Below are 25,586 nucleotides of genomic sequence, written 5' to 3' on the forward strand. Positions count from 1 at the left end.
CTTCCTTTGTCAGGAATGTTGATGGATCTTAGCTAGTGAATCATCGTCGATCATAATGTTTCATGATTCCTTTCAAACACCACTAAACCAACCACAGAGGCGACATAAATAAGTGTTTGAACATATGCATAGACGTAATCTTGATCGTTATTTTAGGAGTCGCGTCTTTACTGAGAAAACCAGCGTGCAGACGAAACTTTACTGGTTGATGATTTGGAATCTGATACCGTTTGTATTTGGTAGTCATGTCAGATCAAATTTGCTAGTGGTATGAGAAGGCTAGTGTTTTACATATTGTGCATGAATTTTGGTGAATTAAGCATGGCGTTGGGTTTGGACGGACACGAGAAGTTATAGTCAACGTTTGATGACTCTCATTCATAATGGATGAAGGACAGAAGAGATCGTGGTTGTGTTATGTGACTCTGACAGTGTTGTGGTGTTTGACAGCTCGGTGCTGCTGTCATGTCATACCTTTTGAACCATCAAACATGTGGTCATTCAGCTACATCTACTCACCAGCACGAGGTTGGTTCAAGATAATGTTAATTTTAGAACTTATACATTCATTATGTGTATGGAAAATACATACATAACACTGTGCACATGACCATATTCTTAATGACAGCTTTGCAGATGAGGCAATATCTATTCCAGCTGCAAGTTCAGTTACAAACCTGAGGATTACTACAATAGATTTAAATATTAGTAACCAAGATATGCAATATTCAACTGATGTTTGTCACACATGCTGTAAATATGCGCATTATACATGTCATGTATACTGAGATGAGGCAATAAGAATTATTTGTATGGTATTCTTCCCCACCTGCCTTACAACCATGCACCCCACCTCACTTAATTTAGTGTTCTGAAGTATCCACAGAATAAGAAAATTCATTATCATGATGTATGCTTCCTCAGCTGATATTTAACTTGGTTGTTGGGGGGATAGAAACATACAGGACAGTGGTTATTTGGTGCGATTTCAGGAAAGTTTTGGATACGAGCTGAAACATTATCATATTATTAATACAGTGTCATACAGCTTACACAGTGCTTTAGGGCATGTCGTTACAACAAATGTATGAGAAATCAGAAAACTTAAGAGCGGGATGATACAACTTCATGGGGGATAACTCTGATTGGCTGTAAATCAAATAGTAAGTGAAATAGTACGTTTTTACACTACTTTTAGGAATGTTCCAGTGATATCATGTTAGGGATGCCCGGTGTTACATTAGTTTAGCTATATACACAGATCAAAATGACTTTATCATATATATATTGTTACAAAAGCATGAAGCACACCAAAACAACAGGGCATATATAACATGCACAGCAACAGAAAATTGTCTTAGTTATCTTCATTTGGAACCAGCTAGTTCATTTTCTAAAATGCAGAACTCAGTCATGCCGTTTCAAATGCTTTGCTCACTGCTTATAGAATTAAGGAGCTGCCTGACTGACTGATAATAAAGCTCTCCATGTAATTACCTGAATTGTGTTCCATCTTCAGGTGTTTTATGATGTGAACATCGAACCAGGACATGTGGTGAGAAAGCGGAGTGTGGACCAGCCCCTTAGGATCCACCTTCATTTCGATGAAAGCCTACGGGAGCTGCCAGACAAGCTCAGAAAACTGGTGCAGGTAAGCAAATTGAGTTTTTCACGTGTCAACCTCTAGAATCTGTTTGTTTGTTGTTTAACGGCATACTGAGTAATTATTATGCTATGTAACAGTGGTCTGTAAATGATCATGGCTGGAACAGACTATCCAGTTATTGACATCATGAAAATTGATCTTTGCAATTGGGATACAGTGACATGTGTCAACCAAGTCAGCAAGCCTGATTACCTGATCCTGTTAGTCGCCTTTATTATTAAGCTTAGTTGCTGAAGACCCAATCTTCATGGGCTGTTAAGCTCAAGATAAGTCCTCTGAATAGGGCTGGCTGTCAGTATAGATCAAATATCTAACTAAATAACAGTCAATTAGCAATAAATATCAGAAAAGTAATGTTGAGCAAAACTGCCAATAAAGTATGAAAGTAATCAACATATCTCACATGCTGGTAAGGGACCGTTCATAAATTATGGCTGGGGGGGGATGATTTTTATGCAGAAGCATGTACAATGTGAATGACCCCCCTAAAATTGATGTACAAAGTAAAGTGAAAAAACAACAAACCCAACCCCTCCCCAAAACCCCCTGCATGTCATGTACAAAATCAATGCCCCCATGCCATCATTTTTAAGCATGACTTTGCTTGTTTGCTCATTGATTCCCCACATGGGTACAATGTGTGAAGCCCAATTCTGGTGTCCCCCACAGCGATATTGCGGGAATATTGCTAAAGGTGGCGTAAAACTAAACTCACTCACTCATTCACTTGTAAAGATTGCCTACACACTGGTTAGGGCATGCTTATTGGACTAGGGTGGCAAATGTGGTGGTTTGGTATTCTTGGTTTTGTAAATCTGATGATGGAGGTGAGGTGAGGGTGAAATTGGGTTTCACGTCGTGCTTGGGAATATTTCGCTCATATGACGACGTGCATGCATGTGTATGTGTATGTGTGGCTGCTTGTACTAGCCCAGACTGAAGCTGGTTTTATAGTGCTAGCCCACTGAGATACCATGCCGCAGTGAAGCATGAATACCCCACTCAGACACATTATACTGACTCCGAGCCAACCAGTCCTTGTTGTACACATTATTGCCGAGCGCCAGGCAGGGACCAACAAGTACTATATTTTAACGTCTTTTGGTATGACGCGGTCGGGGATCGAACCCGCGACCTTCCGCTCTCCGGGCGGACGCTCTAACCACAACACCACGGAGGCGGTCCTGATGATGGACAGTAGGATCTTCAGAATACCTGACAAGCAGAGTTATAGGCATGATAGGAGTCATGAGCTTTTGTAGTACATGTAATAAGATGGGTATACTGTGCATTGCTGGGCATGAAATTCCATATATACAAGGGGACATTACTCTGTACCCGTGGGTTAGTAATGTGGGAATTTGTGTTTCCAGACAATTTCATAGCAAGATAAGTTTAGTTTGGGGCATTAATTGAGATCTTCATGTCCAGTCATCTCAATTTCTGAATAAATATTTTAAATTACAAAATGTTGTCTTCTATCCATATTTGCCATCAAACAAATCTCTCTTTCTGAATAGAATCATAGAATAGGGTACTTGATTGCCAGAAAGTCATCAAATTGTATCAGATTTTTGTGGTCTAGTATACATGGAGAGTGATTATCCTCTGTTGTTGCAGGAGACTGTGGTGGAGGCAGTTCTGTTCTGGCAGGACACTCTGAAAGTGAGAGGAACAGGGGCTCCAATACGATTGAGGAAGTAAGATGAATACTGTATAGAAACTTAAACATTGCTTTGTGAATGACATGTACAGTAAGTTTGCTGTTGCAGTAGAAAAAAAAGATGGTCTGATACAAGATCTGTTTTTATTGTCCTTAATGTGTGTTGCTAATCCAGATAAACTAATTTGTAATAGATTGAAAGTATGGAAAACTGGTCAAAATTAAGATCATCTTCAAAACACAACACTTTTATGACAAATAGCAAAAAGGTAATTTCTTATTATGTTGAACTTGAAATTGTTTATTTCTATTATAACCAGGATATTTAGAATTGAAAACATTATATCCATTTCATAAAGATTTAAGGAAAATATGAAGTCAAGTTGGGAAGGGTCAATGTACTTGGAAAATATATTTTTGTCCGACTTTCTGAATTTGGGGCAAAATAATGTAAACCAAAAACATGTTCAAGACTTCCAAGAAGAAAATTAACTTTTGCTGTCTTGACTGTATCCAGGAAACAAGAAAGCTAAGAATCTAGCCTTACTATTGTGGAATTGTTACTATGTTGTTGGTTGTTCCGTGGACCCAAGGCATCACACAATACATAAGTCATCACACATCTTGTTCAATCAATATTTGGAAGAATTAACGAAGATGAACATTAGCTGTCATTAATACTAAGCAGCAGTGGCTAATACATGACAGTATTATTAATTACTGAACCACACAGCTAGTAAAAGGACTTAAATAACATGAACAATAATGGTAGTTATTACTGTGGTTGCTGTGCATATACATCACAATATTATTATGTGGTCATGTATTTTGTTTCCAGACAGTGCCACAGCCAGCGAGTCCGGTACAATGACACGAGGGTGTACTGTGTTGGGGGCTGTGCCAGTCAAACAGTGTGTGGGGACATCATCATCCCGGATGAGCACCTCGAGGTGGGTGGCATCATCAGTTATTCAGTGTATCTTGGCTCTGCTCTGTTATGAAATACATACCCTCAAGCCATTCACCACTCAACTTTGGAAGTGCCGTCATGTCCTTTATGTCCTTGTCATGAAGTTATTCTTGCTAATGGCTTGTAGTCAACAACTAAGGAAAATGCCTTGTCAATATTCAAGTCTAAACCAGGCAATCCAGGGATTGACATCATGAGCATAAGTCAACACAACTGAGATACAGTAACGTGCATCAACTGTCACCAACCCTGAACACGTGGTCCCATTAGTCACTTGGTACAATAATTTGAATAAACAGGGTGTTTTAGACCAGTTCTTATCTTGTGGACCTTATGCAGTTCCTTTTGGTTGCCATGATTAGGAGTTGAAGGTCAGTTGTCAAAATGGGATTAGATAAGTCTTTTTAGGGGTCCTATGACCTCTGTCCCTGTAATACTGTTGATTGTGAGAAGATGGAAACATGTTATACTCGATTGATAAAGGACCTTTGAAAGAAGTGTTTCCAATGACTTATGTAGACAAGAATTCTTTTGTAGATGTGATATCTGTTTCTAGGGCTGCCATTCCTGGGACCAGTCCACCTACAGGTATGACCATCAGACTGTGTCTGGCGCCGGCGTCAACAACACAGACTTCATCCTGTATGTCGCTGCTGTGCACTCCCAGCGCTGTAAGCAGGGCAACACCATCGCATATGCAGCACACTGCCAACAGGAGAGAGTCCTTGACAGGTGCATAACAGTTTCACTCATTGGAAGCTGATGAAAGTCCTGGTAATGTTTATGTCCTATAGAATGAAGCTGAAATTGGATTCATTGTATCCTGTAAAAAACAGCTGTTTGTGTCCAGTTAAAGTAAGAGTGGTAAATATTCGTACCAACTTGTACACGCGTTGAGGGATCCTAATTTGTATTTTCAGACCAGTAGCTGGGTATTTCAGCATCTGCCCCCAGTCCTTGTCTCTGGAGATACAGGAAAAAATGCAGCTGTTGTCAACCATGAAGCATGAGATTCTACATGCACTGGTTAGTAGGCACCTCACACATGACATTATACATGCACTGGTTAGTAGACTCCTCAAACATGACATTATGCATGCACTGGTTAGTAGGCTCCTCAAACATGACATTATGCATGCACTGGTTAGTAGGCTCCTCAAACATGACATTATGCATGCACTGGTTAGTGGGCTCCTCAAACATGACATTATGCACATTATGCATGCACTGGTTAGTAGGCTCCTCAAACATGACATTCTACATGCACTGGTTAGTAGGCTCCTCAAACATGACATTATGCATGCACTGGTTAGTAGGCTCCTCAAACATGACATTATGCATGCACTGGTTAGTAGGCTCCTCAAACATGACATTATGCATGCACTGGGTAGTAGGCTCCTCAAACATGACATTATGCATGCACTGGTTAGCGGGCTCCTCACACATGACATTCTACATGCACTGGTTAGTAGGCTCCTCACATGACATTCTGCATGCACTGGTTAGTAGGCTCCTCAAACATGACATTATGCATGCATGACATTATGCATGCACTGGTTAGTAGGCTCCACATGACATTCACATGACATTGAGTGGGCTCATTACATGCATGCACTGGTTAGTAGGCTCCTCACATGACATTCTACATGCACTGGTTAGCGGGCTCCTCACACATGACATTCTACATGCACTGGTTAGTAGGCTCCTCACACATGACATTCTACATGCACTGGTTAGTAGGCTCCTCACACATGACATTCTGCATGCACTGGTTAGTAGGCTCCTCACATGACATTCTACATGACATTCTGCATGCACTGGTTAGCGGGCTCCTCACACATGACATTCTGCATGCACTGGTTAGTAGATTCCTCACATGACATTCTACATGCACTGGTGGTAGGTAGGCTCCTCACACATGACATTATGCATGCACTGGTTAGTAGGCTCCTCACACATGACATTCTACATGCACTGGTTAGTAGGCTCCTCACACATGACATTCTACATGCACTGGTTAGTAGGCTCCTCACACATGACATTATGCATGCACTGGTTAGTAGGCTCCTCACACATGACATTCTACATGCACTGGTTAGTAGGCTCCTCACACATGACATTCTACATGCACTGGTTAGTAGGCTCCTCACATGACATGACATGCACTGGTTAGTAGGCTCCTCACACATGACATGGTTATGTGGTTAGTAGGCTCCTCACACATGACATTATGCATGCACTGGTTAGTAGGCTCCTCACACATGACATTCTCCTCACATGCACTGGTTAGTAGGCTCCTCACACATGACATTCTACATGCACTGGTTAGTAGGCTCCTCACACATGACATTATGCATGCACTGGTTAGTAGGCTCCTCACACATGACATTATGCATGCACTGGTTATGCACTGGTTAGTAGGCTCCCTCATTCCTCACACACATGACATTCTACATGCACTGGTTAGTAGGCTCCTCACACATGACATTATGCACATGCACTGGTTAGTAGGCTCCTCACACATGACATTATGCATGCACTGGTTAGTAGGCTCCTCACACATGACATTATGGCAAACATGACATTATGCTGGTTAGTAGGCTCCTCAAATGACATTATGCATGCACTGGTTAGTACAAAGGAATATTGTGCCACAATCTTCATATAACAATGAAATATCTGCAAAAGTTGTAGCAAATACTTTTATCAAATCTAATGTTATTTGGAAGTTGTGTTTGCCAAAGCATGACTTGCTCTCAATCTCTTGTGACAGGGTTTTACAGCCGGCCTGTACGCCTTCTACCGAGATCAAAATGGAGACCCTCTCACTGATCGCAACCCCTTGTCACTCAAACCTTTTGGCTTCAACAGAAAGTAAGCAGCCATTTTCTGTTTGTTTTTATCTTGAAATTTCAGCTCACCTTTTACATGGTTTGGATAGTGATCATTTTCATGCTCTGGGATACAGTCCGTCACCTCTAAGAAGCGACCGGCCTCTCAGACATCCAGTCATCGCGAGACAAAGTCCAAGAGGGCCTCAAGCGTCTTCTCCGCGCGACTTCGTGCCCCAGGGCAGCGTCTTCCTCCAAAGGGAAATCACGGTCATCATCCAGAACTTTCTCAGACGAGATCGTTCCAGCAGCAGAATTGGGCCTCTACGATGACCAGCCGATCATCATACCCGACATACATACCACCAGAAGCGACCAGTGACAGCGACAGTGACGCCAGCAGAGATCAACAAGCAGCCTGATGCCTCTACACTGATGTCAGACGAGATGCGCTGAGGGCCCCACCGCTAACACAGCAGAAGGGCACCATCTACTACGCCGCATGAATCATCCCAAGCGATCTTATGAAACAGATCATGATTATGATGGAAGGCCACTATAGACTGGAGAAGCAGCCATCCCAGGGTCCGAGCCGAAGGCTCCAACGTGAGACAGCACCCCAGGGCACCATCTGTCAGCGTAGCAGCCATCGACAATGCAGCCTTCGCTGGCGAAGTCACAGACCACCTCGACATGACTGAAGGACCAGATGTACAGCCTTCCGAAGGCCTTCGCGAAGGCGGAAGAATCATCACCTTCTTCGGTCATACTCAGATATGGAATCTGATCACCAGACCACACGCCAAAGCCTTCGGCGATGTCATCATCATCGTTCCCCAGGACCGGACCTTCACGAAGCTTCGGCGAAGTCACGAAGGACACCTGAACCCAGATCGTCTTCATCTAAAAGATCAGCAAGGGACTACACAAGAGCTTGCTATCAGTCCCCTCATAGATCGCCAAGAAGGTCAACCCTATCGATATAGATCACCAAGGCGATCACCTCACCATCACCACGTCGATCACCTCACAGGTCTGCACATAAGCCTACAACTAGATCTCCACAAGCGTCAAACGATATAGAGATAGAGCCACACAGCCCTACATCAGAAGAGCAACAACCTCTTATCTATGATGATGGAATGGAAGATGATGGAGGAATTATTTTCTCAGATGCAGAGATAAGATATTGGATGGTCAATAATCTAGATCTCTCATCACCTTCCAAGAGTGGCAATAAAGGCGCAGACTTATCTGATGAAAGAAGATGACGCAGATGCTATTACACTACCCCCCTAATCGACCGATTGCGGCGGTACCTCAGAACCTAGATACAGCATTTAACAAAGCCACAAAGGTTCAGACGCCACATCTGCCAAATTTCAGCGCCAAGAAGTTCTCCACGCATAATATGGAACCCTTCTTCAAAGCGCCAAGACATCGATGAGAACTATAAGCTCATCTCGATGCCAAGAACAAGTACTACAAGATTGATGATCGGAAATTGATTCAGATAGAAACCATGACGAGTATATGCGATGTTCTTCGGTCTAAATAGATCTAGAACAATAAAATGAGACACTTATCTCCAGATTTCCTGAACCACGACCTCTGAAGATGACAGAATGATTTACTCGCCCTACTGATGCAAAAGAAGGACCAGCAGTTTTAACAGATCATCTGACGTCTGTCTCAGCAGCACTGACCTTAGCTCGTCGTCAAGGCCTCCTAGCTTCCTGCAACTGGGGTGAGAACTTTACAGCTCCACTATATACAGCCCCCGTGGTCTTCCCCATCCATATTTGACGGAGGAATAGACACAGTCTCCAAAGAAGTCACCAAGGATTCTAGAGAAGTCCTGATGATTAAATCGATGGACACGCTAGCCAGTGTCATTCGACAGACTTCACAAAGATACTCAGGGAGATCTAAATTCACGGGCCTACAAAGAGCTAGAGACAGGAAGATTGCCAGTTCCAGGAAGAGATTCTTTTAAGTAGCCCATATGGCAACTATAGAGGAGGGTCAGGACGAGGCAGGACACCCAGAGGTTCCCTTGAACTATAAACGCTGAAAGACAGGTTGAACGACTGAGTCTTCCACCCCAGCCGTTCCAGTACAACCGTCACAAGTGGGTGGGCGTCTTCAACTACACTGGGAAAACTGGGGAATACTTCAAGACACCTATGTCTCCAACATTCTTCAACGCGATTTCGTATCCCACTACAGGCCAAGCCTCCACTAACAGTCAACCCTCACAAGTTCGAGTAGAGGCACAACAACTACTAAAGTTAAGAGAGGCGGTTACATTACTCCTAACCAAGCAGGCCATATAGAAGTAATAGAGCAAGGAAACATCGAACCAGGTTTCTACTCCCAGTTTTCCTAGTACCCAAGAAGAACTCCAAGGAGAAATACAGACTCATTTACAACATGAGCTTATTCAACAAGACTTACTTAAACAAACCACCCAGGTTCACTATGATACATCTACACGCCCTTCGACAGATGATTAAGCCCCATGGACTACATGGGCAGTATAGATCTACAAGATGCTTATCTGCACATCCCAATACATCCCGAATCCAGGAAATACCTTCCGGTTTCACGCTAGACGGGTTACATTACCAGTGGAAAGTACTCCCATTCGAATAGCATCAGCCCCATGGTTATTCACGAGGGATAACGAAACCGATTGTTATCTATCTACATCGTCAAGGGCTCATGATCGTTCTTCTTCCTCGACGACGGGATACAAGTAGATCAAGATCCACAGCATCTCAAACTACAGTTAAACACATCATAAAGCTACTAACACAGCTGGGATGGTTAGTAAACTTACACAAGTCCGGACCTAGTACCATCGCCAAGATCTGCAATTCCTAGGAATCCGATTTATCACCAATCTCAACCGTATAGTCGTACCAGAAGACCGTTGGCTCAAGATCCAACAGATCATTCCACCAGCTCTACTGTCACCGCTACCACTTACAATGGCAGAGCTTACTAGGTCTTCTAACATCAGCCCAAGACTTGACAGTCATAGGCAGATTACAGTTCGTCCGTTACAGGTCTTCGTCAATACATCTCGACGACCTACAACCATTCAGTCTACCGATACATCTCAGACCTCATCTATTATGGTGGACAAAGAAATCGAATGTCTGCGAAGGGATTTGTTTAGCAGAGCAGGAATTCAAGACCCATCTATATGTAGGCCATTAAGCTCCAAGGTTGGGGAGCTCATCTCTCCAACCGGACGGTGCATCAGGGTTATGGACTCAGCTAGAAAGCAAACTCCACATAAGCATTAGAGATGAAAGCTGTAATCAGCATGCCATAAGACATTGGAGCAACATTCTACAGAATGCGCACCTGATGATACATACCGACAACTTCGACAGTGGCGTTTTATGTGAACAGACAAGGCTCAAGCGAGATCGCCTTGAACCTTTTGAATTTAACCTTTCAACTGTTCGAATTAATCCAAGATCTAAATCTACATGTCAAAGCATGCCACATTCCCGAGCCAGGAATATACTAGCAGACGCACTCTCTCGTACATCTACCGTCGCCCGACAGAATGGATGCTCAATACAGAGATATTTGCACAGATAATCAAGCAAATAGGGCCAGCTAGTAGATCTATTAAGCCACAAGGTTCAACAATCAACTACCGACATTACGTGTCACCAGTGCCAGACCCACAAGCATGGGCAACAGGCGCTCTAAGCATTTCATGGGAAGGCCTCAATGCGTCGCGCGTTTCCGCCCCAGCAATAATACCTCTAGTATTACAGAAAATCAACCAAACGCAGGAGCCTACAACTCACTTTGGTGCGCCCTATTGGCCGGCCAGAGCGTGTTTTCCGCCTTAATACAAGATATCGGTCAACCGGCACTAGAACTACCTAAGCGCCAAACCTGTTAATACATCCTCACACCAAACAGGTGCACAGAAACCCAGAAGTATTCAAACTTCAATGTATGGACTGTATTAAAATGTGTTTAAACAAGAGGATATTCTACCAGGGCGCAAAAGCGGTCACGCTTGCCTTTACGATACTCAACGCGCGTGGCAATGCGATGACAAGTGGCAAAGTTTCGAAAATTATGCAACAAACAAGGGTTTTACAGCGAGATGCTCACGCATCCTCAAGTGGCAGACTATTTGTGTTACTTCTACGGCAAAACAAACATTTAAAGGCTCGACATTGTCAACATATCTTGCCGCTTAGTTCTGTGATTTCTATGAGAGCGGTGTTAAATTAACAAGAACACCAGAGTTACTGGCCTTTACTACGTGCTTTCGATTGGAGGACCAAAGCGGAAATTCCGCCCCAGCTTGGGATCTGAATGTAGTTTTCTGACACCTCACAAGTGAGGATTACGAACCATTGGAATGCGACAACGTTTGAATTTCTCTCACAGAAAACAGTCTTCCTGTTATCGCTAGCCACGGCAGCCAGAATATCTGAAATTCATGCTCTAGATTATGAGAGGATACAGTTTGATGAAAATCAAAAGACAAGCACCTGGGATTAAGATGGGATTTCATCGCCAAAAAATCAACTACCAGGTCAACCAGACAGGTTATTTCACATCCCTCGCTATCCTCAATTCTTGGATCTCAAGATACATTGGACTTATCTCTATGCCCAAATACGAGCTCTCATAATCTATTTCACGTCGTTTCCAAAACAAAGGCTTAAGATAAGCTCAGAAGATTGTTCATCCCGTTATAAGCCTACAAATCAGACAGAAGTCTCTCGTGCCACCATATCAATATGGATAAGAACTGTCATTTCTGCAGCCTATAAGGCAGCAGGACTGGACCCTCCAACAGCATCAAATCCCCATGAAATCAGGGCATTGGCATCCACCCTGCGCCCTTCATGGTAACTGTTCGTTGAATACAATTATGGAAGGATGCTTTTGGAAATCTAACATGGTGTTTGCTAATCACTATCTCAGAGATATCACCACCGAGGACGTCTCTGGCATTCATCATTTCAGGTCCTTTGGTCCTCAGCTCAGCAATTGACAGTCCCTGTAAAGCGTTAATATTCACCCCACGAGATTATTAGATATATGATACATATATTCACTAGCTTATAACTCCATGGAGTTCTAGGGCTATGTACATATTTAGCTTAGGTTATTCAACCTTAAGCTCATACTGAGTTATATTCAGTGTACAGCTCGTTAGAGTAGCAGTTTATATATATATATTGATATATCAGTATATTAGTAAGGTAATACCCCACTTATAGTGTATATATCTATGGATTATTATAAGGAAATATCCTAAGTCTCAATGCCTTATGAAGTTCCATGAAGTTATTACAATATCACTTACTTAAATCACTAATTAATCCAAAGTATTCTGTTTACCCACCACCTCTCGGGTGGATTCTACAAGCAAAAGAGCATGAGTCAGGATAAGGAAAAATATGTAATTTTCTGAGTAAAATTGATATTTTATACTTATCCTGACTCATGAGGTTAGTTCCATCCTCCCCACATAACACTTTGGATTTCCCTGTAAATTCAAGTGTTGGGCTCGCAAAATCAGGAGAGAGTGAAGCATGAGGCCAGAGGGTGGCGACACCTGTTCACGCGCTTACGGCAGGGGAGGTAACTCGTGGGTGAGTACCAATTAGTGATTTTACATTGAAGGGAGCTTCAATTAAGGAGATACAAGTGTTCCACTATGTTAGCAAGAGGAAGGGGACAAGCAAAAGAGCATGAGTCAGGATAAGTATAAAATATCAATTTTACTCAGAAAATTACATTTTTGTTCAAATACCCAAGAACTGAACTTGGTTAACCTTTGTGGTTTTATCTTTGTGTTTCATCCATACAGGCTGGGCATGTATGTGTGGAGTACAAATGTGGTGAAAAAGGTGAAACGGAAAAACTGGAAGTTGAAAACTGGGACGACAGAGAAGGATGCTGTATATATAGTTACACCTAAAGTAACAGTAAGTATTGTGGGTGCAGTGGTAAATCATTGTTAGTGATGAAAATGTGTAATTACACATCAAACAAGGATGAGATTATGCAGACAGTTGATACAGCATGTAGATTGTGTTTGTTTGTTTGCACACTGCAATATTCTAGTAAACTAATGAAAGTCTATAAATAATGGAACTTAGATCAGACAATCCAGTGATTGACATACATCATGAGCATCAATTTACACAACTGTGCTATAATGTAGGGCTGCGCAATATAACCGGTTTACCGGTATTTACCGGTTCAGACATGAAAACGATACGTATTGCAATACGCTGATCGAAAACCGATGTTACAGGCCAGAGTATACCCCTGTCCCAGACTATACCCGGGGTTAAACTGGGCTAGCCCAGACTATACCCCAGGTATAATCTGGGCTAGCCTAGTTTATTCCCCGGGGTATATTCTGAACTAGGCCATAGTATACCCCCCCAGCCCAGATTATACCCCTACAGAAAACAAGTGATTAAGGATACTACTATAATTTTATTGTACTTCTCACACAATTAAACACTGGTTACAAGATTGAAATGGTCCGATACATTTTCCAGATACAAAGCATAATCATTGTGAGTTTTCAAGCTGAAGCTGGCAGGGTACATCAGCCATTGCATTGACTGACCAACTGCACTGTAAATATAAATGTCACATTTAATGTCTGTATGGCCGCCTGACTCCAGTTCATCTCTAAATCTTTTTCGTTGCTTCGAATCACTGGGGCTTTCGGCGTTGTCGTTAGTGGGTGGGTCATTGGAGTAGATTTTGAGGTTACTGGCGTGGTATGTGTTGTTCAGGATCTTGTTGGTTTTCACGTTCTGTAGCTTCACACGACCTTTGGTCAATGTCTGGACGACGGAGTATGGTCCAGTCCAGCGTGGCTCCATCTTGGCTCCAATCCTCTGGACTCGTCGGTTATTCTTGATGTACACTGTTGACAAAGCACTTCGGACACGTCTTGACATATTCTTGGACGTCGTTCTTCATACCTTTCCAATAATAACGCGAGGATAGACCATCAAATCTCCCAAAACAATAATAGAATAATTCCACTTTTTACCATCTTAAAATTGTTATAAATATGTATATATGTTTTTTAAACTTTTTTTGGGTTCCACCTCATTTCTTAATAAGTGTAATTCCCCGTCGCCGATATACCTTAGTTAAAGCAGATAAAGCAGATACCTAACTACTAACCTTGATGATATATCAGCATGGCTGGGTTACGCAAAGCCGAAAATATCACATCGCAGAGAGGCACTAAACAAATGCTTCATAAATTTTGTATTAAGCAGTAATGTAAATAAAATGCACCTACAAATTCCTTTAAATGACACCAAGACCATTGCCCTGAATCACACACTCATATTGAGTGAATTGTCAACATAATTTTTAAGGGGTATAGTCTGGGCTGGAGAAGTATACTTTGGCCTGGTCCAGAATATACCCCCGTGGTATAAACTGCGCTAGCCCATAGTTTACCCCGGGGTATAATCTGGTGGGGGGTTATTCTGGGCTGCTACATTGGTATTTTGACATGCATTCAGAAAACTTCATAACACTCGGAAGCCTTCAGATATTTCCTTGTTTCGTTTGTGCCAAATATTTTTATTTGTCATGATTAAAAGTTTTTATTAAAGCTTAATCAAGCATAGTGATTTTGTTGTGTGCATGCTTTATAAATCAAGCATTGACTCGATGATTAGTAGTTTTTTGTTTGAAAATATTTCTTGCAATATATTGCTATACATATCGCATAATATGCTTTCACATCGCAATATATCACAGTATGAAAATTCTCTGCAATACCCACCCCTACTATAATGGCATGCATCAAACAAGTCAGCGAGTCTGACCAACCGATCCCGTTAGTTGCCTCTTACAAAAATTATGCTTTACTGATAACTATTTCTGATCTTGATCTTGATGCGGTGTGCCGATTTACATTTACAAGAGTGAAACAAAGTTTATCGGATGTCATCATATCCCAAAGGTATGGGATGATGCTCATAATATCACTCACTGGATAACGGACTTGATACCAACATAAAGCCGGAATATATTGTGTCTGTCATTCAAGTGCATAATACATGTTTCCACTTAGTTACTATTCCCTCAATGGATCATGTAGAATACAAACATTGATATGTTTTGTGATAACCAGAAAGAAGTAAGGCGCCATTTCAACTGTTCCACACTAGAGGGAGCTGAACTTGAAGACCAGGGGATTGATGGGACAGCACTAACCCACTGGGAAAAGAGAGTGTTTGAGGTGGGTGACTGTTCCTGTCTCGTTGCACACGTTATGATTTCCATCTGTAATTGTCAGCTTCAGTCAGTGGATTTTCTTAAATTTGGTGTATGGGTAGTCTCTAATGAAAGTAAGGTCATGTTCCCTAACAAACCACTTTTGTAACTATTAAGTAGAAGAGTTAAAAATTGTGGTGATTGTCAATTAAATCTGAAGGCAGAAATTAATGGATTGTAACTAGATTTTATAGTTACGTAGTTTCTCTTATAAGACAGCATATGAGCTAATTTAAACAATGTAAAATGATGGTCAAAGGTCACATGAAACTGGGCTTTGTTAATATCAGGATGAGAACTTTGAAATGAATAAGAGTTTTGACCATCCTTTTTAGATGCTTTAACTGGAAAATGTTTTAAGATTTAACAACATAATAAGCAACATTGTTGTGAAATTCAAGTTTATACTGATGATGATTTGTTGCAGAACGAAGCGATGACGGGAGCATATACACAGAACTCTGTGATTTCACGCATCACCTTGGCGATGATGGAAGATACTGGGTGAGGAGGCTGCTGTGTTCATGTTCAACAATTTGAATATTCTATTTGAATTTAGAAACACATTTCATACTGAATTGAGATCATTCAAGTGTTCACTAGTGCTGCAGATACAAACAACACAAGCCTTTATCACAGAATTCAGAGATAGAGAGGTCTCTAGGGATCAGTAGTGTGTGTAACCTGTCGGTGCATCTTAACCTGGTGGCACTAATTGTTGCCATTGGTGACAGTCACTGGATCGCCCAGACATGATCAGGGGTGTGGAACATCAAATCCCAAATAGAATTTTGCATCTTGACTCTTTACTTGAAATCACGTTTAGCTTAGAAGACCTTTAGTCAGTTTTGATAAAATATTTGTAACAAGTGTTAGATATAGCTGTGATGAAATTGTAACATTGTGAGCTTTCTGCTTTTGTTTCCAGATGGTATCAAGTCAAGTATGAGAATGCTGGAAATTTTGAATGGGGGAAAAATCTTGGCTGTGACTTTGTGCAGAAGAGTTGTTATGAGTGGATAGAGATTAAACAAGAAAGGTAATGACCTGATGTCATTTGTCCAGACTGGTACCATTCCAAGTTATACTACTAATGTTATACTACTCAAGTCTTTCATATTGCTGTAGTTAAATCTGTCATACTAGTGCATCAAATTGCCTGTAACCATTTTTAGAAGAAAACATAATTGAATCAAGATGACGATTAATAATGGGCATATTTTCAATAAAATTCTTGATTTGCTATTTTATTTGTGGCTGTTTCATGAAATCAGTACAGGGTGGAATTTTTCTAAACCGGCCTTCTGTTGGTGGACCGAAAGTTAAATTAATCGTGTGTTCGTGCATGCGTCCGTGTGTGGATACAGTCATCCCTCGCCATAACACAGGTCTTGGGGTCCATGGATGCCCCTTCACATTATAGTAACTTATACATAACACAGAATTAAGGCCTGATTAACCTGAGCTCAATGTCAGATTTGTATTTTTGATGATGTGAAGATGTGTGATCGCTGGGCAACATTTTTTATGGGAGCCATGGATTACCTCGTGAAGAGTCTTGTTGCGAGGGATGACTGTATATAGATGAATCGATTAGATTGATTTTATGCATGATGTGAGCAATGATGTGACATTAATTAGGAAACTCACCCTGTTCTAAATTGTGCTCAGAAAATGAAGTTGATTTTTCTGTTCTTGATTTGTAGTGTCCATTGTTGATTGTTGTTTAGGTTCCTTCATGATATGTGTTTCCAGGCATGAGAGCATCTATCCATACTGTGAGGAGGTGAGACGAGGGGAGCTGTGGACAGACTGCTCCAACAACCGACACTCGGTGGCGCTGTGTAACCTTGTGGAATATAAATCTGCTCTTGAACCTCGATATCAGGTAAATATTTAGGTGATGTGGAGAGACTACACTCTGTGGCTCTGTGTGATGTACATCCTCTGTTGCATCTCAATATCTTTTACCTGATACAAATATGACATATACAACATGATACAATCTGTGACATGATTGTGTAATTGTTAGTCGACATACCCACATAACTGGACACGACTTCTGATAAATATATACATACAGTGGAAACCTGATAAGTAAAATTTCAAGGGACTCGCCAAAATTGTTTACTTATCAGCTATTTAACTTATCCAAACTTATCAAAACCTGCAAACGACAACCATATGAATGTACATGTATACAGCAGAACAACAGACAACATTTGTAAGTACAGTTGTCAGCGTATTGTCAACTGCATGACGTCAGCCAGAGCTGTAAGTAGGATGTTTGTTTAGCTGGAGACTGACACGTGCCCCTCATGTCGGATCATGTGGTGAATGCTAATTTAGTTATCCGGTCTCTTTTGTTAAGTAATTTACTTCCAGGGACCACGAGAAGACGTTTAGTTAAGCAGTATTGTTTACTTATCCGAAGTTTAGTTAACAGGACTCTAATAGTGATAATTAATGAAGAAATGTACCGGGACCAAAGAATAGTATTTACTTATCCGGTCTGTTTAGTTGAGCAGTCTTTACTTAGGAGGTTTCCACTGTATAGCCTGTAGAGAATATGCAGTATTTGATCTTCTCTGCATGTAATGGGCTAATGTAAAAAGTGTTTTAATTCTAAATTTCGATTGTTTTCAGTACTTCACATACCTCAAAGGTGTAGCAACACAAGAAGTAAATAGATTTGGTGGCTCTGTTAAACTTGCTGATTATTGTCCATATCTGCAGGTGAGTGAGTTTGGTCTGAAGTAGGATTAAGAAACTATGAGTGGCATTCACTGGTGATAACTGTATAGAGAACCTTGATTATTCATCCACTATGTCTTGTTAGTATTCCAGTTTATGATAGGTGCACAGAGGCACAGTTAAAAAAGGATTTCTAGGAAGCATATTGCATGTATATAAAGATGTATGTGTGTGGGGTGTGTTTTTTGTTTGTTGTTTAACGCCGCACTCAGCAATATTCCTGCTGTATGGCGGCTGTAATCTTGACCAGTGATCTTGACCAGACAATCCAGGGTTCATTATTAAGAGGGATCGATCTCAATTTTTTTTTTTTTTTTTTTTTTTCAAAATTGGGATACAATGTGTCAACCAAGTCAGTGAACCTGACCACTCGACACTTACGGCAATCATGGGTTACTGAAGACCAATTCTAACCTGGACCTTCATGGGCCGTGAGCTTGGTGGGGGAGAGGGGAGGCGGGTTTGTCCAGACTAATGCTGGGTCTGTGGTGCTGGGGAAATGAGATACCATGTCAGTAGTTTAACTTGGCTACCCACTCAGTATATTGACTCTAAGTATACCCAATCTTGGGTTTTACCGTACCAGGCCAACAACAAGTACCTCCTTTTAATGTTTTTTGATATGATGTCCTATCCACTAGACGACTAGATGACATGTTCCATGTTAATCTAACGGTTTAAGGTCATCCAACTCTTTTGTATACTACGCACATTAGATGCCAGCATGATGGCCTATTTATCCTCGGACTCGGAGCCTTGACTGACTGACTGACTGAGTTTAGTTTTACGCCGCTTTTAGCAATATTCCAGCAATATCACAGCGGGGGACACCAGAAATGGGCCTAACACCGGAGCCTTGACAGTTTATTGGGTCACTGTAATGCAGTAACCTAGACTTACCTGGGTGTATATTTACGATGGCTCTATCTGAATCATGTGTTTCAGGAGTTTTCCTGGACCAGCAGCGACAGATCGCTACGGGGGTCGAGCTGCAGGGCCGCCCAGAACAATGTCGGTAGGTGTGGTGGCAGAGTCGCTGGAGAGCTGTGTAATCTAAGACATGTATCATGTCAGCCCAATGTTATGTGAAACAACTGAAATACTGTGTAAATTGAAGGTGAATCTGTAAAACAAGGTCATGATACAATATGTCTACAATACATGAGTCGTGCTACAATATACTCATGGAAACAAATAAGAGAACACATGAAAGTACAAGTGTTCCTTTATTCTCATCCAGGTTTCATCACAAGGTATGTATTGCACTGTGGGTGAAATTCTGGGAATATATAAAGGAACACTTGTACTTTCATGTGTTCCATTATGCATTTCCATAAGTATATGTGCAATATATTGGTCACATTACGATATGTATTCAATACAAAGGACATGATACAATACATAGGTCATGATACAAAGACTATGTATCAATACATAGGTCACAATGGAATATGTATACAATACATGGGTCACATTACAATATGATATGTATACAAAACATGATATGATATCCATTCAATATGATATGCAATACATAATCTTAAAGAACCACTAAACTTTTTTTTTGTTACTCTTTTAACCATTACATATGAAAGATTTGTGGTTAGTCTTATCTTGAACACCAAATTTATTCTTTAAAACTTGTGGTTAATTAATACCGGCGATTAAAAGTGGCAAGTCGCCTGCTTCCCTCTCGCCATGTGAAACCACAGACGGAGTTCACGTAACTCTGTCATCAGAGCACTGCAGTGGCGTCATATGAGGAACGATTTTCAGTTAGTTGTATAGAAAATGTGTAGCACGCTCATCATTTTGATGATTTCGACATCAACGGCGACATGCCGAATCGTTGCTTTGTCGTCAATTGCTCTAGGGATTAGAGGCGATGGTGTCACCATGCACAGATTTCCATGGGACCCGCGAGATTCGTGCTAAATGGGTTATGTTTGTGAGTCGCGGCGGCGTTGTGGAAGCCTGAAGCGATATCTTACTTGTGTTCAGATGCGGCTTCCGCGGAAGTTAAAGAATCAAAACTACTTACTAGTTGTAGTAAAATATGTATATGATTGATGACCATAAAGATTTTCCATGACACAACTTGTAACATAGCGATTTCTTCCTCGGAAGTGAGGTTGTGAGTCAGTAACAATAATATTGTAAGTAGTATTATATTGACACCCACCTGCGCTGCCAGGAGAAAATTGTTATGTTATCGCTATGTCATGCAAAATCCTATTGGCTATCAATAAAATAAATATTTTACTACCAGTAGAAAAGTAGTTTTGATTTTGTAACTTTCGGTGAAAACAAACCTAAATAGCATTTATCCACAGACTGGCGGATGTTCCGACGAATTAGCGCCATTTTGAAAATCGTAAAGTCTGTTAGAATTAATGAGATTATAGTTTGTTTTCATCAAGGATTAGAAAATCAAAACTACTTTCTACTCGTAGTTAAATATGTATTGGAATCATAACCAAAGGATTTTGCATGACACAACTTATAACATAGCGATTTCTTCCACGCGGCCGAGGTGGGGTCGAAGTCACAATACTCTTGCTGATAAATTTCTTGCTACATTCACATGGTTAATGTCCACTCACCAGTATGTAGATACTAGTCAATGTCGTCTTTATATTTGGTCTTATAATCCTAATTAGTTTATTATCATACTTGTATGCATTTTGAAACTAAATCAAAAGCTGACGATCTGCTGATAGTGAATTTATAACAGAACTGTAATATCTAGACATTTTATAGTTTGCCAATGTGAATCATAATTCGCACACACACCCTAGTGTATGTTGTCTGTCTCATTACACTTCACGGTAAACAATGATTCTGTTGAATGCTTACGACAAATGATTAAAAACAAAATGCAAATATTAAAATTAAAAACAGATTAAAGTTATAGGAACAATATCAGGCCATTACCTTGTTTGAGGAATGTATCCATCAATATCCACAAAACTGTTCCAAATGATGTGTCTTTTAACAGTTTAATATCACGAAATAGTGATAAATCTTTTCAGGTATTGGTGTATAGTCTCATTGGTCACCCAAGATAGCACACCTGTCAACTAATTGCATAATGTCCGCCTTTCATTTAAAACAGTAATTTAGTTAGCTAATAATGGGCAATCAATCAATGTATTGCCGGTTAATCCTTTGAAAGAAGGACGTTGTTTTTACGCGAACACCGACACGGCAGAGTGTATTCAGTATAGATTAGTAAATCTACATACATAAACACTACCTTTTGACAATTCCGCTGTGTAAGATAAAAGTAATTAATCAATCAGCGTGTATCGGTTAATCCTTTGATCGATGTTCATAATGTTGAATATTTACTCCAGACACAAGAAATGCCAAATGGGAACCTTTGTCGGGTAATCTAAGTGTGTTACCACTAATTATACCTGTTATAAATTCATTAACTGACCATCAAGTGAATGATGACAAATAACATGTGTAGGTTTATACCACCTAACACGAGGTTACAACAAGGGAATATTAATTGCTGTATTGCATGTGAAAACTTATGGGCCGACACTGTTTTGAGAATACAAACAGATTTATACATGACATGATTAAATGCTCGAGGTAAAAACACAGAAACGGGATCAATTTGGATCAGTCATTATACAAATAGGGCCTAATCGCCTGATAATGTTTGTGGATGTTTCAGTTCCCCTGCAGCATTGACAAGGGTCCTGATAATGTTTGTGGATGTTTCAGTTCCCTGCAGCATTGAAGAAGGGTCTGATAATGTTTGTGGATGTTTCAGTTCCCTTGCAGCAGTGACAAATGTTTATGGGTCTGATAATGTTTATGGATGTTTCAGTTCCCCTGCAGCTTTGACAAGGCCTGATAATGTTTTGTGGATGTTTCAGTTCCCTGCAGCAGTTGACAAGGCCTGATAATGTTTGTGGATGTTTCAGTTCCCCTGCAGCAGTTTGACAAGGGCTGATAATGTAACAAGGCCCTGATAATGTTTATGGATGTTTCAGTTCCCCTGCAGCATTGACAAGGCCTGATAATGTTTGTGGATGTTTCAGTTCCCCAGCAGACAGTGACAGGGCAAGTCCTGATAATGTTTGTGGATGTTTCAGTTCCCCTGCAGCTTGACACATAATGTTGACAGTTCCCTTGCAGCAGTGACAAGGCCTGATAATGTTTGTGGATGTTTCAGTTCCCCTGCAGCAGTGACAAGGGTCTGATAATGTTTGTGGATGTTTCAGTTCCCCTGCAGCTTTGACAAGGCCTGATAATGTTTGTGGATGTTTCAGTTCCCCTGCAGCAGTGACAAGGCCTGATAATGTTTGTGGATGTTTCAGTTCCCCTGCAGCAGTGACAAGGGTCTGATAATGTTTATGGATGTTTCAGTTCCCCTGCAGCAGTGACAAGGGTCTGATAATGTTTATGGATGTTTCAGTTCCACTGCAGCAGGGACAAGGGTCTGATAGTACAGGTGGCCAGCAAGTCATACCGCTGTTACCACCAAGGGCAGATCCTCAACGTGGAGTTTGTCTCTGATAACTACCTACACAAGGGCAGCATTGTGTGCCCTCCCTGCCAACATGTCTGTGATGTGAGTGATGTTCTTCTCCTTTACAGTCTTTGTATTGTGCTTGCTTCGTATAGTAATGAAGTTCTTCTTGTAAAGCCAGACCATATCTACACTTGGTTTACAAATTCACTGACTCCAAACAATTGAAATGAAAAATAAAAAGGAAGGTGGTTTCATTATTCCACTGGGCAGAAATAAGTAAGAATATTTTTAAGACCTTTACTGTCACTGCCCATAGTGATTTTCTGCATTGCAAGATAGGTATATATCTGCAACAAGTAGGCTTTTCTGCAAATTATTCCATGGTTACTGATAGAGAGTCATCAGGTCTAGTCTTAAAATCATCTTCTGTCTTTACCAGGAGACTGGAGTCACTTGCCCACCGGATAAAGACCTGCCAGAAGATCCTGTCCATGTGGATTCGCTCCATGCTCCGTGTGCTGCCGAAAGACTGGACACAACATGGCTCCTTGCATCACTCCTCACATGCATTTTTTGTCTCTTTTTGGCTCACAGCTGAGGCAGGCCTTCTCTCTGGGAGTTTGACATTAGCAACAAATCGTCATGGACAAGGATTCACTGTGTGTGTTTAGTTGGTCCTGTTGGTCAGGAACCGACACTGCTGTGCAATAGATGGAATATCTTGGATTGATAAATGACAACTTTGTTTTCAAGGTCACATATCTGATGTTGACGGATTTTATCTGATAGGAATTTACGACAGATCTTGAATTATCATACTTCCTGGAACATACATCATCTGTCCGATGCCGTTACCTTCATGATATTGTAATGTGACAAAGTATCACGGAATATGAATTCCAGTGATAATGAGTATCATCTTGTTGACAAACCACAGTTGAATGGAAGTTGATTTGTAGATATGAAATTCCAAGATACTTTGTGTTCTATTTTGGAATAGCTTTTCAAAATAATTTACTTGAGGCAGTACTGTATGCTTTTCAGGGCATTTCAGGAATCAAATTCCAGTCTGCACCAACACTACAAGCTTTAATTTGCTTCATTTGATTGCATTAAATGTTACTCAGAAGACTGGAGCTATAACAAGACAATTGTTGTTAACCTGGCCCAGGGATTGTGGATTCATCTTTGATGGTGGACACATTGTTTTCGAGGAATTTGTCTGGACCTGTTTGTGGGCTGAGAGAGATGAGCGTTGAAGAAGAAGATGTTTGTTGATGCTTCTAGACGATGGCTTCTAGTTGGTCATGACAGTATGGTACAGCTTCAAGAATGACCTTCACATTGACTGCAAGCAAACACCACCATTTCATAACACTTGTTAATAGATTTGTATCAAGAGATCATAATGAAAACTGGCCACAGGGTCAAATTCCTACTAATGTAGATATGGCATTTAATCAGCACATGAATGCAATGTTTCGTCTTGAACTATTTGGAGTCTAATACAGCAGTGTCATCCACATCTGATACAGTATAAATTATATACACTACTCAAAAAGTTAAGGACCACCTGATTCATGGCCTGATTAACTGTAGTGATATGAAAGACTGGGTTCTTAACTTATTTTGAGTAGTATACATATAGTAACGGCCAGTTGGGACAGTTGACTGTTGATGGTAACCTTTGAGTGACCAGCGTGATGTGTTTTATACATTAGATTGGCTTTGAGAGTGTATTTTCAGCACAAGTGGAATGTTGGCGACGTGAGAGAGAGAGGTGATTTGATATATATTTTACACAAACATTTTCATATGCACATTATATACAATTGTACAGAGCTGGACGAGAGTAGACAGAGGTAGAAAGATATGTATTTTGATGAGATGTATTTAGAGAGGAGGGTGGATGAGGATAATCGATTGGATGCTTTAATGTCCTTGACTGTAAAATCAGACATGATTTGATCTGGGCATCTACAGACATTATCAGTGATTGTTTGACATATATTTTCTGATATAGTTGGAATTGGCATGAGACCTACTGTAGGTTGACATGTTGGCCATACATTGTCATTTATAGCTGGAATCTGTAAGATGCCTGTCATGGTTGACATGTTGGCCATACATTGTTATTTATAGCTGGAATCTGTATGATGCCTGTCATGGTTGACATGTTGGCCATACATTGTCATTTATAGCTGGAATCTGTAAGATGCCTGTCATGGTTGACATTTGGCCATACATTGTTAGATATGATTGGAATTGGTAAGACTCCTATTATGGGTTGACATGTTGGCCAGACATTTTCAGATATAACTGGAATTGGTAAGAGGCCTATTATTGGTTGACATGTTTGAAGTACATTGTCAAATATATTTGGAATCTGTAAGACGCTTATTATGGGTCAACATGGTGGGCGTACATTTTCTGATGAAGTTCAGAATTAAAAGAGGCCCATGGAGGGTGGTCATGTTCTACATACTTTTTCTGATGAAGCTGGAATTGGTAAGAGGCCTGTTATGGGTTGTCATGTTGGACATACGTTTTCTGGTGTAGATGACGTCAGGGAAGAGGCCTTTATTTGGTTGTCATCAGAGTGGAGATCACTTTCCAGACATCTCCACTGTGATGGATGTGTTCAGTTTGTAAGCAAATATGCAATTTGAGTGACCTTTTTGTATTTGATGTGGTTTTATGTTTTTAATTGTTTGGGCTGGATTCCCACAGTTTTGCCTTTAGTGATTATCAGTTAGGCCAGACCTTTCAACTTTGTTTATGAATCAGCCACCTAAAACAAAAGATATATGGAAAAATTACCAAAATTAACAGAAGCAGCCTGTTTTTGTTCAGCCTGCCATAAATTAGTAAAATGTCAAAAATCATTT

General features: G+C 40.7%; 1 protein-coding gene across 1 annotated transcript; it reads left to right on the plus strand.

The window, feature by feature from the left end:
• On the plus strand, positions 1 to 25,586 carry LOC124259586 (leishmanolysin-like peptidase). The gene is made up of 17 exons (XM_046693741.1): positions 1 to 528; positions 1,520 to 1,651; positions 3,287 to 3,366; positions 4,168 to 4,279; positions 4,856 to 5,031; positions 5,220 to 5,325; positions 7,073 to 7,173; positions 12,997 to 13,114; positions 15,310 to 15,417; positions 15,880 to 15,956; positions 16,381 to 16,491; positions 17,208 to 17,340; positions 18,099 to 18,188; positions 19,152 to 19,291; positions 22,217 to 22,286; positions 22,639 to 22,797; positions 23,138 to 25,586. The coding sequence occupies exons 1-17, from the start codon at positions 466 to 468 to the stop codon at positions 23,294 to 23,296; spliced, it is 1,935 nt and encodes a 644-aa protein (XP_046549697.1). The 5' UTR covers positions 1 to 465; the 3' UTR covers positions 23,297 to 25,586.

The sequence above is a fragment of the Haliotis rubra genome, unplaced genomic scaffold (genome assembly GCF_003918875.1).
Source record: "Haliotis rubra isolate DU_JTF1 unplaced genomic scaffold, ASM391887v1 Scf73, whole genome shotgun sequence".
NCBI lineage: Eukaryota > Metazoa > Mollusca > Gastropoda > Lepetellida > Haliotidae > Haliotis > Haliotis rubra.